Source organism: Nanorana parkeri, unplaced genomic scaffold (assembly GCF_000935625.1).
Source record: "Nanorana parkeri isolate BGI_ZX_2015 unplaced genomic scaffold, ASM93562v1 scaffold59, whole genome shotgun sequence".
Classification (NCBI taxonomy): Eukaryota; Metazoa; Chordata; class Amphibia; order Anura; family Dicroglossidae; genus Nanorana; species Nanorana parkeri.
Window position 1 is genome coordinate 1,849,195 of NW_017306327.1, and position 16,329 is coordinate 1,865,523.

General features: G+C 39.7%; 1 protein-coding gene across 5 annotated transcripts in view; it reads left to right on the top strand.

The window, feature by feature from the left end:
* Positions 1-16,329, top strand: part of MAPK10 (mitogen-activated protein kinase 10) — a 178,389-nt gene that overhangs the window by 113,259 nt on the left and 48,801 nt on the right. For 4 of the 5 annotated variants that reach the window (XM_018576207.1, XM_018576205.1, XM_018576204.1 and 1 more), the window contains 5 exons: positions 2,464-2,593; positions 7,845-7,903; positions 9,374-9,512; positions 11,128-11,293; positions 13,231-13,302. In XM_018576207.1, the coding sequence (XP_018431709.1) occupies positions 2,464-2,593; positions 7,845-7,903; positions 9,374-9,512; positions 11,128-11,293; positions 13,231-13,302 (566 nt within the window). The remainder of the gene's footprint in view (positions 1-2,463; positions 2,594-7,844; positions 7,904-9,373; positions 9,513-11,127; positions 11,294-13,230; positions 13,303-16,329) is intronic. The other variant, XM_018576206.1, reaches the window with a different exon arrangement.

Below are 16,329 nucleotides of genomic sequence, written 5' to 3' on the forward strand. Positions count from 1 at the left end.
GGGGGGGTGGCAGGGGGGTTATTTCTCTGTGTGCGTATTTCGGTTTGTGAGTGAATTTGTGAATCTGTTGGTCCTCTATAATTAAAATGAAAACCTGTGGGGGAAAAAGCCACACACATATACACATGTATACATACTGATATGACACACACAGAAACATTACCACCCATACCGACATCACTCACAGAAATCCTGACAGAACACACACACACAAACCAACACTTAAAAATATACTGACATTAGTATACAACGAAACCAATCTCAATCTTTTTTTCTATTTTATAAGGGAAATATCAGGGGTCTGTTTAGAGTTTGGACGGTAAGTTGTAGTTCAGATGGCAGGCTTAGTTAGGGTGTTGACACAAGGAAATGCATATTCACAGGGCTGAGTGGAATTGTTTCAGTGCATTGAGGAAGTATATCCTATGTGCATCTTCAAATAGATTGAAATGATTATTAGGAAAGGGATAGAACTTATGGAAATTAAATACATAAAAATATATTTATTTTTAGTTTTTGACCATAGATACCCTTTAAGGTTCACAGGCTTGATGCTTGGGGGAGATTGGTGCATGGTTCAAATAAGGCCCAGTGGAACAGAATGGAAGAGGTTTGTCTAAAGTCTTAGGTTGCCACACAGATAAGTGTTATTTTGGGTTAAAATTGAGTACTCTTACTATATATTTTATTTCTCGACAGTTGTAGGGAAGTATAACACTAGAAGTAATAATGTTGCAAGTGATAAACATTACTTTTTTCAGGAGTTGTCTTCCATTTGTAGACATCAAGTATCCATGTAATTAGAGGATTACAGAGGCTATCACTGCTTATCTCCTTCAAGAAATTCTAGTTGTCTGGTTGTCTGTTATGATGACCTGCTGGTTTAGATACTGAACCAAAAAAAATAAAGCATGCCTAGACCCAAGAGAAACAATTTAATATATTGCAGCTTATCAATCCTTAGCTGTGGTAGCTGCATTAGCTTTCTTTTGTTTTTAGACTTTCTTTCTAGCCAGCAAGTCTGTTATTTATCATCTTCCATTAACATACCAAGCTGTCCAGCAAAAGTGGCAGATAGAGTTGAGAAAACCATTTAACACTGACAGGGGTGCTTACAGGGTCAGCTTGTAGAACCTTTATCCCAAAAGGAAAAAAATACAACTTTTACTGTAACTACCCCAAAACTGTTAGCTGAAGTTCATATAATTTATCACTCATGTCTATCTAAATCTGCTAGTCCATCTACCACTGCTCTCTTCACAGGCTGACAATGCTACTGTCCAAGGGTGGCTCCTTTGCTCCTCGATAGAGTAGAACCACCCTAAGGGCCCAGTCACACCATCAAGAGTGCATTCCAGTGCGTTCTGCCTCTGGAACGCACTGGAACACAACCTGGCCGGCTCACCTTGTTTGGGGGCAGGAGGGGGCGTGGCACTATTTTTTGTAGATGGCACTGGACCAGAACAAAGGCACTAATGTGCCACGTGTTCAGGTGCCGATGATCACACATGGCTGCGGTGCTATTGAGTTCAATGCACCGCCACGCCCCCTCCCGCCCCAAAACAAAGTGAGCTGGCCGAGTTGCATTCAAGTGCGTTCCAGAGGATGAACGCACTGTAATGCACTCTTAATGGGTGGCAGGGCCCTTAGACAGCAAGTGTGTGCTAGCCGTGTCACCAGGTGCAAATAAAGGAAAAAAAGCCTTAAAAGGAACACATTTAAGAATTGGTAAGCTGCAATATAATAAATATTAGTTTGGGGTTTAGACACAATTTAAACAGATTAGGAAAATCAGAGAAAAAGTGGGAAGTCTTAATCTTTAGATTAGTGGCTAAAAGTATTGATGCATATAGGTCAGCATGACAGCCAGTAGCTACCATTTTGAAAAGGTGAGCTCAGCAACCTCCATGTTTCTCTTACGACAGGTTTCTTTTAAAAGAGAACTACCCCCCTCCCCTGTTTGTCCCTGTTATGAGTGCTGGAGAAACAGAGAGAGGAGAGGGGGGAATCCCTGTGGGAAACGGTGACTGACCGTCCCTGCTCTCTGCAGAGAGAATATAGGGAGCTGAGCGATCAGCTTTTTGTGATCGCTCAGTTCTCGATTTATAGAGCTGGAGTGTGACATCTGCAATGTACCCCACCAACACTAAGTATTGGGAAGAGTACATTTTACTCTGCCAATACTTCTCCAAGTGATTTTGTGATGAAAGATCATGTGGCCTACTAAGTTACATCTAATAACTACTTCAGGACCTCAGTAGATTTCAATTTGATGCCCAGTTTTCTTGAATCTTTTTCCTAACCTTTTAATAATCAAATTGTAACATTATGTCATTAATCACAGAAATTGATCAATGTACCTAACCAAGAAGGAATTGAAGTTTTATGGGGTGTAATGAATGATTTTCTTAGAAATATTACTACCAGACCTTACAATTCTCATGTGTGTTTCTTGTCTTTCAGTGCTGCTTACGATGCTGTCCTTGATAGAAATGTGGCCATTAAGAAACTTAGCCGACCATTTCAAAATCAAACACATGCCAAACGGGCATACAGGGAACTGGTCCTAATGAAGTGTGTAAATCATAAAAATGTAAGTTTCTTTTCTGCCCTTCATTACTTTTTCTGTGGCATACTTGAGTTACAAAACAAAATAGACAAATTACAAAAATGAGTAACACATTATTTGATATGGATGTCTATTTTCTGGATCTTCTTTATATGTTTTACATGCTGTTGCCTCTTGTGAGGTGCCAAAAACTGATAACATAACAGTCCCAGTTAATGATCACTGAGGTAGAGACTGGGAAAATGGTTTCCTGCTGCCTGGAGCAGGCTGATGACATAATTCTCCCACATTTGAACCACTTAGGTCTAGGTTCAGACACTTGCAGGGAGCTCAAAGGCTACTTTCTAATGATAAAGGCACAGCTTTTTGAATTAAGATACTGTTTTTGTACATTATCACGTCACTATTTTTCCATGCAGACCTGTTAGCCTATTGATAGGTCAACCTTACTGCTGAAAAACTGACAGTACGCATTCAAACCTATCAATTTCTGTGGTTTCTCTGTTGAGTACAGCCATTGCACTGTGATGTGCGCCTTTATTGAATTGTCCACATTCTTGGATGATTCTGCTACACATTATTTAATAAAATGCAGAGTACACATAACCTTTTTTTAAGTTTTTCGGCATGACTTCCCTTAAAGTGTCACGCTAGCCAAATGACATGGCATTTGTTTTGATAGAATGGGGAAGTGTTTCACTTTCTCTCCTAGTGAGGGTGGTCAACTGGCATGGGATATCTCTCCTATATAAATACATACAGCAATTAAAAGAATTTTAGAAGCTGTTAGAAGCTCTGTCACATTTTTAATGCTGTCTGCCTGGGACCAGAAGTGAGGGAAAACCGCCCCATTAAAGACCCAATCCTATGTATAACTTATAAAGTAAAATTATGGTTGAGTTACACTTTAAGCTCAAAAGCAAGCTGGTCTGCTTTGAGTGAACAGAAAACCTTGTCATACACAGTTTGTCATTGAGTGTAGGGGACAAGAAGTGGCTGACTCCAGCCTTAACACTGATCAACTCTGGGCACAAACATTTTCACTTAAATATATTTCTCAAATAGCCACGAAGTATATAAATCAGTTATTACCTTGTAAACATAGCAGTGACATCATCATTGCGCAGCACATAGCCTGTGAAGAGAGTAGCACTGTGGGAGGGGTCCAGTAGGTCCACCCACTACAGGCTGCCTGCAGAAAAGTTCAGGGGGGGTGAATACAAGAACTCTGTGTGAGAGCAGCGATCCAGATCCCTAGCATGCTGCTTTCACAGGAGACTTTACTAAAGGCTTTAGCACTAATGGCTGACTTCATCACGTATATACACATATAAAAAATGGGGTTCAACTTGACTCTAAAGTGTATTATTATCTGAATTGTGGTCAACACCCTTCTAGATTGTAACGTGGGCACCTGCCTAAACATAATTTTTTACATATTCTTGAGTGCCCCAAGAGTCACAAAAATGGCAGCGTTCAGTTATGGGAATACTGACCGCAGATTGGAAAGTTAAGCTCCTGCTTTTCTCTTTGTCTGCTTCTTCTTCACAGTTAGTCATTTTCATTGGGGGGTGCAAATTGGGTGAGCCAGAGCGCAACAATAGATTGGAGTACCATGTGTTCAGGGCTTCAGGGTCACTTAAGAAGAAATTGAAATCTAGACACCTGCATTACAATTCAGGAGTCAGATTGGTATGGTTGAAGTGGAATTCTAGCCAATAATCATAAATGTGTGTTTATAGACAAGTGTTCAAGGGGGTTGGATATGTTGTTAACCATACCTCCCAAATGTCCATCATTTCAAGGGGCTGTCTGCCTTTAGAACCAAGTCCCTCTTTCCTCCTGAGTTGTCCCCTCTTTTGGGGCTGATGTACAGACATCTATGAACATTTACTATTTAAGTACCAGAAGTGTTATCTTCCACTTAAGCCTTCAACCTATCTCTTAATTATCTTGGTTGCAATTTTAAAAAGCCAGTATAAAGGAAAAGTAATGATGGAAATAATAAACAATTCTGGGTTTAATCAGTCATTTTTGGCATATTCCTTCCTAATGGTCCACATAACTGGCAGATGTGTGTCCATTGGCTAAATACTGTACAATGGGCTAGAGGGAAAAAATAAACAATTCTGGGTAACGAAACGAATCGCACATGTCTAGTGTGCTGTAATTATTTTGTGAATTGCCAGATCTTCTACAAAAGTGCACACTTTTGTCTTTTATCTCTGAATGAATCTGCTGTAAGCATAATTTATTTTGCCTCACCTCTTACATTGCTTGCCAGTAGTTAATATACCACATTAAGACACTGGGCACATCTTGTGCTAGAACTGTGTTTATAGGGATTTAATAAATTATACTGGTAAGAACCCAGCGAACAAACAATTGATCAGCTGAAGGCTGAAGGCACTTTCAGGCTTTCATTTTATGTAGAAAACAAATGCTTAGCCTTTGTAAATGTACAGCAAATACAGGGATTTATTGAACAAGCTTGTTCAGCAAACTGAAGGACAATGTCGTGTTGCTAGACTTAGAGAAACATTTTTGCATATGGTGATATGTAGCTGTATTAGCACATGTAACAAAGTAGTAGTGTATGTAATACTTTTACATTTGCATTCATATATTTTTCTAGACAAGCCATAAGGGACCATTCACACTTGTGGCAATGGGTGCCAACATGCACATGTTAAAACCAGGATGCATGGCAACAATGCACCTGCCCTATGTGTGTTGCAAAGCCAATTGTTGTAAATGGCGCCACAACACATTGTACAGCACAGCACACTTGACTACAATGCACCTCAATGCATATACTACAGACCAATGATGTCTCCATAAAGAGGACCTGTCATTGTTTTTGGCTATCACATTGGGGTCTTTTTAGCAATCAAGTTAAGTGTAAAAAAAGTGCGAAAACAACCATTACGCCATACATGTTACATATCGCTGCGAACGTCGGAGTGTGAGCAATAATTGTAGGGCAATTAATCACTAATAACACTAAATTGGTGAGCGGTAAAAGCTATTAAAGCGTTGCCTATGGACAATTTTAGGCATGGTATTTTTTTGCGACTTCACGGGCGTACGCAATTTTAAAGCTTGACATGTTTGGTGTCTATTTACCTGACATGACCCCGTCTTTTATGTTTTACCAAAAATTTGGGTACAGTAACAAATAAAAACACCAGTGGTGATTACATACCACCAAAGAAAGCTCTATCTGTCCCTAAAAAATTGTATAAAATTCATTTCAGTACAGCGTTGCATGACGGAATAAATGTCAAAGTACCGCTGCGCTGAATACTGAAAAATGGCCTGGGCAGGAAGGGGGTTTAATACCCGGGTCAGCAAGTGGTTAAAGTCTATGGTAGGCAAATCTTGTTGATAAGTTCTGCTCACTTTTAGGGCTAATGGACACTGCCATTCAAAATCTGAACTTATTCACCTTAGAAAAGAGGTAATTAAGATGGAACCTTATGGCAGTCTTCAAAATCATCAATGGGGACCACAATATTGGGAACAAACTGTTTAATCCCAAAACTGTATTGAGAACCCGGGGACACAACAAGAAGGTAGAAGAGAGGGGGTTCAGTCTTAGAATTTGTAGGGGCTATTTCACTGGGAGAGTAGTGAAAGTTTGGGATTCCCTACCACTAGCGGTTGTATCGCAGATAACATTGCTAAATTCAAAAAACCTCTGGATGAGTTTCTTCTTTTGCAGAATCTACAGGCATATGGGAAGTGTTAGAGTAAGATAAATACACACACACACTCACATACATAGGTTGAACTGGAAGGACCATGGTCTTTATTCAACCTTACATACTATGTTACTAGGTTAATATAAGCAGATCTATTATCAACAGAAGATCAGAAATGTGTCCTTGAAAATCTTTGACCTACTTATTTGATCATTCTCTCTGGAGTTACTGCTCAATTATATTTTGCAAAAAAAGAGATTAAATTTAGTAACACTTGGATCTGTAGCTTTATTAGGAAAATTCTTAGGGGGTTATTCACAAAGCTGCCGAGGGCAGCCGTGTTAATAACTTACCCGAAGTGAAGTGAGCCGAACGCTGTTCGGCTATTCACTTCAGGCTTGTACGCCTGATTTCAGCCGTACACCGACTGAAATCAGCCGTACATCGGCTCGCTGCGGCTGGGTTCGGGTCGGCCGAACATGCACAGCATGTTCGGCCGACCCGAAGTGCAGAAGGAGTTCGACTCAGCTGATCCAGCAACTGAATCAGCTGAACCGAACCTCCGGCGGGCTACTCACTGCTGTTCGGCCTATTCTCATAGAGGCCGAGCAGCAGTGAGTGAATAGCCGAATGCTGCCGAGCTTGGCTATTCTGCTCGGTACCTCTGTGGTACGAAGCAGAATAGAAAAACTGTAGAAAAAAAAGAAATCGATTGGGCGGAGCTAGCAGTGACAGCTAGCTCCGCCCAACTGTTTTCTATTGGCCAGGACCAGCTGTCATTACAATGAGAGCTTGCCGGAGCCGGCGGTGATATCAAAGCCCAGTAACCAGGGGACGCTGTTCTGTCATTACGATGAGAGCTTAGCAGAGCCGGCTTTGATATCACCGCCAGCTCCGACAAGCTCTCATGATCACTAGGTAACCAGGGGACGCTGAACTGTCATTACACACTGAGAACTCGGCGGAGCCGCGTGATATCACGGTGGCTCCGCCGGGTCCTCAGTGTACTGACAGATCAGCGTCCCTGGTAACCAAAGGACCCTGATCTGCCACTGAGCGGAGCCGCTCGGCCAACTTCGGGAGCTGTACAGGCTATAGTGAACCGAAGGGGTCCTGGGGCCGAAGCTAGCCGAAGGATCAGCCGAAGCTACGGCTAGATCCTTCGACAGCTTTGTGAATAGACCCCTTAGTGTATGCCCATAGAGAGATTAGGATACACAATTACATGATAACCCCTTGTCTATGGACACCAGCAATCAGCACTAGACATCCAGCATCTAAGAGATATTTTTCAATATTTGGGGCAATTGGTATTGCTTTTCCCCAAGATAAGGTGGTGCTGGAGGAATCTAAAAATCAATTTCTACAAGAAAATATCATTCAGAGGTTTGAATGCGCCTGCATTGCCAAGTGCCCTCTGATAGTTTATCTTTTCTCCAATGTCTCCTCTTCAGTAAGACTGCAGAAAGTTGTTATCAAACTTTCATTTGCTTAATGATTTTGTAAATTAAACTATAATTGCATTTTGCTTCTTATCATAAGTTTGTCTTTGTTTCCCTTTTTTCTTTTAGATTATCAGCTTATTAAATGTCTTTACACCACAGAAGTCTCTTGAGGAGTTCCAGGATGTGTAAGTAATGTTGATTAAATTAAGACAATCTTCAGAGGCGGAGAAACTACCTTCATTTATTAGATAAACTCAAGACAGTATTGACTGCAGGACACAGCTCTACTTGCAGGAAGTTTAAAACAGGAGATACACTATCTTCAGAACAGTGTATTGTTTATCACTAAGAATATTAGAGTAGATAAAACCCACTTAAAATAACCTTAGGTGAGTTTCTTTTTCATGGATATTGCAGGATCGTTGCTTTACGTATGCCGTACTAGTTAGGATATATAAACGTTTTAGCAGACTTTAGTTAATGCAAGTACTGCACTGAACATCAGCGATTTGAGTCAAAGAAATCAGAAACATTTGCAAAATAATGCTGAAAAAAATGTGTTAAACTTTAATTTAAGTTTAATTATCCCTATAACTTTTTACGAACTGATCTAACCACCTTTACATAGCATGCTACACCTTATTACTGTCTGTGTGTGTTTGAGATATAGAGAAATATCTGGTGAAGTCAAGGCTGTAATGCTGATAGGCCACTCAGTGTAGGTGACAATGGCTGACTATAGTTGGCCAGTTATCTCACCAAGAGGATGATGGATAGATGTGGCTCACAGGAAATTTACACTTTGTTCTCTGGCTTTAAAAGTATGAACAGTAGTCATTGTTGTATTGTCATATCTGGAAAAATTTGCTATGGATTCATAGTCCTGTTGCTGCAAGTGATGCTTGAATCAGACATAGTTCTCCTTAGGGTCTCCTTAGGGTCTCCTTAGGGTCACGTGTTTATTCTTTTTAAGATGACTAATGCAGAATGTTTAATGCCCATCATCACTCAAACCATTTTTAGTCTAGTTGGGGATAGTATAGGGAAGGTTTAGAACATCCATCTGGATTTGCTGTCTTTGTGCCCATTGAGAAGATCCAACACTTGCTGTCCCTGTATCACGAACCCGGTGAGAGACCGACAGCTGAGGAGGCTTCTCTTACTTCTCGGGTCCTGCACCCCACAAAAAAACCACCGAAAACAAAAAAAATTGACAATCCTGCCATATTCTACAAATGCTCCTTTTTCTATATCATATGGAGAGATTTACCCTAATTTCCTATTCCAGCGACACACTGTGATGGGGACAGCAAAGGAGGGAAGATGACTCAATTGTAGACAGAAGTTTCAACCTTTTCAGCTCACTAGAAAAACTAAAATAAAAGCATTTTGGCTGAAATTGGGTTTCCAAAAAGCAACTGAAATTAGTATCTTCCTGAACTCTACTTTGAATATCTCACACAAAGATTTTCAAACATGCTTGGTAATCTCTGTAACTAAAGCTGAGGATGTAAGAGCTTGTTATTGATTATTTTGTAATCCCAACATACACACAGTGAGTGAAATAGAGTATATATTTTTTTTAGTGTTGGGAATGCAGCTGTACATTCAAAACCTGTTTTAACTGATATATCTTTTTAATTATTTCTTCCCAGCTACCTAGTAATGGAACTGATGGATGCCAATCTATGTCAGGTGATTCAGATGGAACTGGATCACGAGAGGATGTCTTACTTGTTGTATCAGATGCTATGTGGCATTAAGCATCTTCATTCTGCTGGAATTATACACAGGGTTAGTAATACCAATATACTCTGATATGTGCGAGTGATCACTTTTTTTTTTAGTATGAATAATTTCTGTTATGGCCTTTTTTGCTTTAATATTAGCAAAGCCAGATAACTGTGTTAACAGCTTTGACAACATATTTACTAGAAAGCAATTTATTGAAATACTTTTAATTCTTATTGATTGCTTGATTGATCAAAGAAGTTCAGTGATCTATGTATAATTATGCACTGGGAAACTACATATTATGCTTGAAGTATATAAGAAAATGGGAGTGACTGAATACACTTGTTAATTGTCCTGAATATTTGTAGATGAGTATGATCTGCATAGAATCAGGCAGTCTATGAAACCTGTAAATCACATTCTATGCAGATTGGACAAATCTTCATGAATATATTCAGCAGAATCATAATCTGGAGATCTGTCAAGGCACCTGTTTTTTCTAAGTGATTTGTATATGAGATATTTTGTCAACATGGCAAAGGGTCAGCATTTACAGAAATACTGCTTGGAGATCATAAATTAACATAGAGTATACATATTTAAATGAGAGCTATGGGGTGAGTAAATTACCATTATCCCCATAGTTATAGCCGACATGTGACATTGAGATTGTCACATGTCGGCTCTATGGATCGGAACATACTGCCGATCCGCTCATCTCACTGCAGAGAGTGGTGACTGTCAGCCACCGCTCCCCGCAGAGATTCCCCCCTCCCCTCTCAGATCCTCCAGATGGGGGAGGGCACAGCTGGCTCTGCTTTTAGAGAGGCAGGGCCAGCTGTCAATCAGCCAGCGCGATGGATCTCAACAGTAATTAATATGCTCACACTTGGAGACTCAGATACATAGAGTTAGGACCACACTTTGCAGAGGTGCCTTGGCGCGGCAGTGTGGCTTCTACATATTTTTGGCCAAACGTTTGTGCAACTAAAACCTCTGATTTTAACGCATACTGTTGACAGGGCTACTTGTTTGGTTGCAGGCTGGCTGGCAGGTTGGGGCTGGGGAATTTTTGTGTTTTGGATCTCAACAGTATTCTCGGGATCTGTCTCGGCTGCAGAACTCTCAGCATATAGCAGGCAATAGCCCACTATATGCTGAGTTCTGAGTCACAGGAGGACACTATATATGTACCCCCGTGACCCTAAGGAGAACTATGGAAAAAGTACCTGAATTTGACTTCTCACCCTCTGACAGCAAAGCTCAGACTGAGAGTGGAAGAAGCAACTCATACAGTAAATCAGAGATGAGCTCTTCACTGTGCTGCTTCACTTTTCCCTGTGCAGTCACAAGCTGGGTGGGTCCATGGCCGCCTGGGCTTAGAAGAAATGGATTGAATGATGATGGCCATCAGACTGAAGACATCTAGTGGAAGAAAAGTAGTACTGTATACAACAGTATTATTCATTGTTATCTTGTTATTTTTGGCTGGAGTTCTGCTTTAATATGTTCTCCAAGTGGGCTGTAGTGCTGCTTTAAATATTAAGGTGCATGGCCAGAATGAAAAGTGTGATATTTGCGGCATTAATATGAACAGTGTATGAGTGCTTGCTGTGTGATTCTGAATATAACAAAAAGAAAGAAATACACTAATGCACTATCATTTCCCAAACAGGATTTAAAACCAAGTAATATAGTTGTGAAATCAGATTGCACATTGAAGATCCTCGATTTTGGATTGGCAAGGACGGCTGGCACTAGCTTCATGATGACTCCCTATGTAGTAACACGTTATTACAGAGCACCAGAGGTCATTCTTGGAATGGGATACAAGGAAAATGGTAGGCTGTGCCTTAGACACAGTCTGTTGGTAAATTAGATCTGAAGAAGATTGCAAGAAAATGATTTCACATGATATTTTAAACTGTGTGGAACATGATGATTCAGAAATAGGGATTTATCTGTACCCTTGATATAGGTAGCCCATTGCACCACATATTTGCTGGTAAATCTAAAGGAAACTGTACAAATAATTGAATTTGATAAAGTAGAAAAGAATGTTTAAAGTACAGTACTTTAAAGTAACCAGTAAGGAAGTACCTTTGATTGTTCTGATGAAAAAAGTGAAAAGTATTTGGCTGCTAGTTGTTCACTTCCCCCTTTATATATATATGCACAAAACTTTTGACTGTATACCGCATATTGCAAAAATAGCATTGGATTGAAGTAAACAAGCAAGAAAACCAGACTAGGATTAGGATTGTAATGACATCTGGCTGTTATAAGTGGGATGTGATTAAGCACTGGATGTACAATTTAATATGGCACAGCAACATTTCTTCTGTATGCCATCTTGAAGAGCACTGTGATAATGACAGCTATATGTCAAGAATGACTCACCTGCTCTTTTTGTGCTTTAAATGTCACATTTGATCATTTAAAGAAAACCAGCACCTAAATCATGTGTACTGTGATATAGTTTGATCCATCTTTGTGTCTATCTATGTATATTAGCCATGTGTGAATCATGATCACAGTGGTGTAGAGCAAACTGAAATAGTCATGTTGGTATCTTAAATTTAAAATGTGTTGTAAATTTAACATGTCCTTTAAATGTAGCCCCACACATCTTCATCCACGCCCTAAGATTATTTACTGTGCGGTACCATCTGAGGCCATACAGTGTTTGCAAGAAACACATCCCAGCTTGGTCCTGGGCCTAGTGCGGCCTCATTCATTCCTCTGGATGGTCCATACTCATGGCGGCCTCCACCCATCCAGTAAAGGCTATAGAAAATAAAGGGGTCATGGCATGCATGTACGCTCAACACAGGTTCAACTTAAGAGAAACATGTGCGGGCCACATTACAAGGTCCGGCGGGCCTTGTGTTTGCCACCCCTGCTTTAGAAGATATATGAAGATATAGAAGATGTATGTATACCCTTTAGAAGATGTATGCAATCTTTGTATAGCCAGACTGACCTAATTTACTATTTTCATATACTGAAAGGCATGTTGTGCATTTTATACATGATGATTAATCTGCAAGGACAGCCATACATTTATTTTCTTTATATATTTAAGTTTCTCCTTTTTTTGCTGTAATAAGCAAATATCACAACTGTTTGATTTGACTGAAATAAAGCTGTCCTGCTCTTCCATCGAAACAAATTTATTTTAGTCTAATCACATTCATTATAAATGAATTCAGAAAATGACATGTCCTTATTTAGATCTTTTCACATCCTTCATTCTACTGCACTTTATTGCTTATTTTCTGACTGTCATCTTCAACCTTTTCATTCTCCTCAGTTCTGACTTATCCCCATCTGTACAATTGCAAGGTGGCATTTAAAATCTGCTCACCTATTTGCTAAAAGGGGTATTTTGTTAACGGAATCATTTACTTTAAGCTGCTATTTTGCTGCTATCATATGCCTTTTTATTTTAATTAAAATACAGGGGAAATGCTTATGAAAATTGTCACATTGGGTGATAGCTGCTAGACCCATAGCAATCAATCAATCAATCACATTCATCACATTTTTCTTGCAGTGTTTGGAAAGAATTCTGATTGGCTGGTGTGGGTTGAAACACATTTTGTAAGCCAGTTTTCATAAGTGTTCCCAATTATATTTTTGTGGGGGTGGGGATAACATGTTTTCATGCCATTTAATCTGCTTCTTCCCCTCCATGCTTCAGGAATTGACCTTCCTTGCTAACCTTGCTTTTTTCCCCTCTTTCCACGTCTTAATGGCCTTGTTTCTGCACTTTTAGTGGATATTTGGTCTGTGGGATGCATTATGGGAGAAATGGTCCGCCACAAGATCCTCTTTCCAGGAAGGGACTGTATCCTTGTCTATTCCGGAGCTTCAGTTTATTCACAGAAACATACCTTCCAACTTATCTAGCTTACCTGTCTGATAATTAACCACCATATTTTTTTGTCTCTGTATACTAACTGCTAAATAATAACTTTGTGTTATAAGCAAGGTTTATCTTTTGCGCAACTTAGAGGTATGTGGATCGTGTACCAATGGAGATAGTTGAAATACAGATTTTAGATTGAATATAACTTAGAACCTAAACCTAAATATAACTTTGCTGAGGTTTTACATATTTGTATCCATTGTAATGAAAATGATCAATGGCGAGTATTGCATGCAAATATTGAAAGCGTAATTTAAAGGCTGAGACTGCTCATTGTGTTATATCTTATAGTATTTTGCCTAACTGAAAGGGTGTATTTATAATCAACTCACAGAGCCATTCATCGTACGAAACTCCGTGAATGTTCATTACATAGTTACATAGGGGTCTATTCACGAAGCAGCCGAAGGATCTAGCCAATTTATTCTGACACGGAGCCGTGTCAGAATGGAAAAAAATAAATAATAATTTTTGCCCATAGGAATACATTGCTAGATTCCTATTGGCTATTTCAATTTGTAATAGCCAATAGTAAACTAGCATTGCACCCGCCCTCTGCTGCAGTTCTCCATCAGGTCCAACAGCAAGGGCGGGTAGAATGCTAGTTTACTATTAGCTATTGCAAATTGAAATAGCCAATAGGAATCTAACAATGTATTCCTATGGGCAAAAATGTATATATTTTTTTCTATTCTGACACGGCTTCATGTCAGAATAAAGAAAAAGCAGTGTTTCTCTCCTGGGCGGCCGGGAGCAGGAGACTCCCAGAGCGCCCGGGAGAATTTTTTTTTCTTTTTTTTTTTGGACGGCAGCAGAACCGCCGGACAATAGAAAACAGTTGGGCGGAGCTAGTTGTCATTGCTAGCTCCACACAATTGTTTTCTATTTATTTTTTTAACTTTTTAAACAAATATTCTGTTCTGCTCGGTCCCTCTGTCCCTCTTCAATGCCCTCGGCAGCTTAGTGAATAGACCCCATAGTATTTGGGGTTGAAAAAGCACAAAGGTCCATTGAGTTCAACCTATGTAACCTCAGAACCTCGTTCTGTGAAAATGGAGGTGGAAACAAATGTAATTTGCATATTTTTTTCCAAGTTGAATATAATATCGGGAAGATACTGCATTATGGCCACTAGATGAAGGTTAGGAGCATAAGAAATAAATACTTCTTTCCTATGCTCCTCAGCTCCATCTGTTAGCCATAATGCAGTATTTCCAAACATTACATTTGACTTTGAAAGAAAATATACTAAGAACCTTTATTTTTGCCTTGCAGGGAATGAACGTTCACAGAGCTTCGCAGAAAAAATGATTTTGCAGATTGTTTGTAAATATACCTCTTAAAAGGGGAATGCAATACAGATGCTAATTAAAGGACACTGCATCCTAGAAAACGAATTGAGAGGAGTTTAGAGTTATTAATTGTAAGGATTTTTCAGGTGTCCAAAGTGTGATAACAAAAAATAAAAGTGAAAAGGGGTACAGAATTATACATAAAACTCTCATCGTTTATTTATCATCAACAATTAAAAGGTAGCAGTCATCATAAAAAGCATATCAAATACGTAGCTCCATACATATTCACATGTTTACTTCTGTGCATATTGCCCCTACTCCCTTCATAGCATAACTGATACAAGGAACAATTAAAGGAGAACTATGGGGTTCTATCTTTTTTTTATTAATGCATTCCTTAGGCTAAATAAGTAAATAATGTAATTTACTCTAATTAGCCAAAATGCACAGTAAGGCTGTAAAACTTATTTAAGGTGGTGGGCGGGGCTAAGCGCCGCAATGAGAAGACATTACCACGAATATATGGACATGCGCAGCAGCTCTCTCCTTACCTGCACATCCCCGTGTGCCAGCTCATTCCCCCCTCTCTCTCTCCCTGCTGACACTGACATACTAAATTGATTGTGGATCGCTGATGAGAGAGGGGAAGGAGCTCTCTCTCTCTCTTCAGCATTTACTACAAATGGGAAAGTCCATATATGGTAAATGATGTCACTGGCGATCCCTGCCGATCGGATCCGATCAGCAGGGATCTCCAGTGACATAATTTACCATATATGGACTTTCCCATTTGTAGTAAATGCTGAAGAGAGAGAGAGGGCTCCTTCCCCTCTCTCATCAGCGATCCCCAGTGAATTGAGGATGTCAGCGTCACACAGGGCAGGGAGAGAGAGAGAGAGAGGGGAAGGAGCCTGCGTGCACGAGCTGACAAAACACAGCTGTGCACGATGAGAGGAAGCGCGGCCACAGCAATGAGATCATTTGAAAAAAAAGCCGTGGATGGGCTGGATCAAATGTTAACGCCCCCTAAGAGGAAAGGAGCTTGGAGCATGGGTGAAGACGGCCATTTACTACAGGTTTTGAGGGTTTTATCTGTGATGTGCTGCGAATTTAGAAAAAAAGAACGATGCTACTACAATCAACGTAAGGGGTATTTTTATTTGCCCTTAAGTCATAGTTCTCCTTTAATGTCACCAGATCATACACAATATCAAAAGTTGAAGAATGCGTCTTAGATGATCGGGAGATATTTGGCACTAAGTAATATGTGACACATTTCACAAACACAGCCTGCTTCCTCGGAGCCAGATGTGCACTGTCAACATTTTATAAGTGGAATCTGAGGAAATAATAAATAACCATATCAATATACAATATATCATCTTCTACATTACATTACATTACATTCTATATTACAACAGCACATTCCATACATACATACATACATATGTAAACTAAGAGCCACAAGTGTGCAACAATGTGGATGGATTAAACTGTTTCACCAGGGGACCATAGGCGACATCAGGGCCATGCCACTGTGTCTAAAAACAAAATATACAAATATGGTTTTAAATTACATTGTCAACTAATAAAAGACAGATGAGAGAGGAAAAGATATTAATATATACATAACTACAGTAAAAAAAGACTG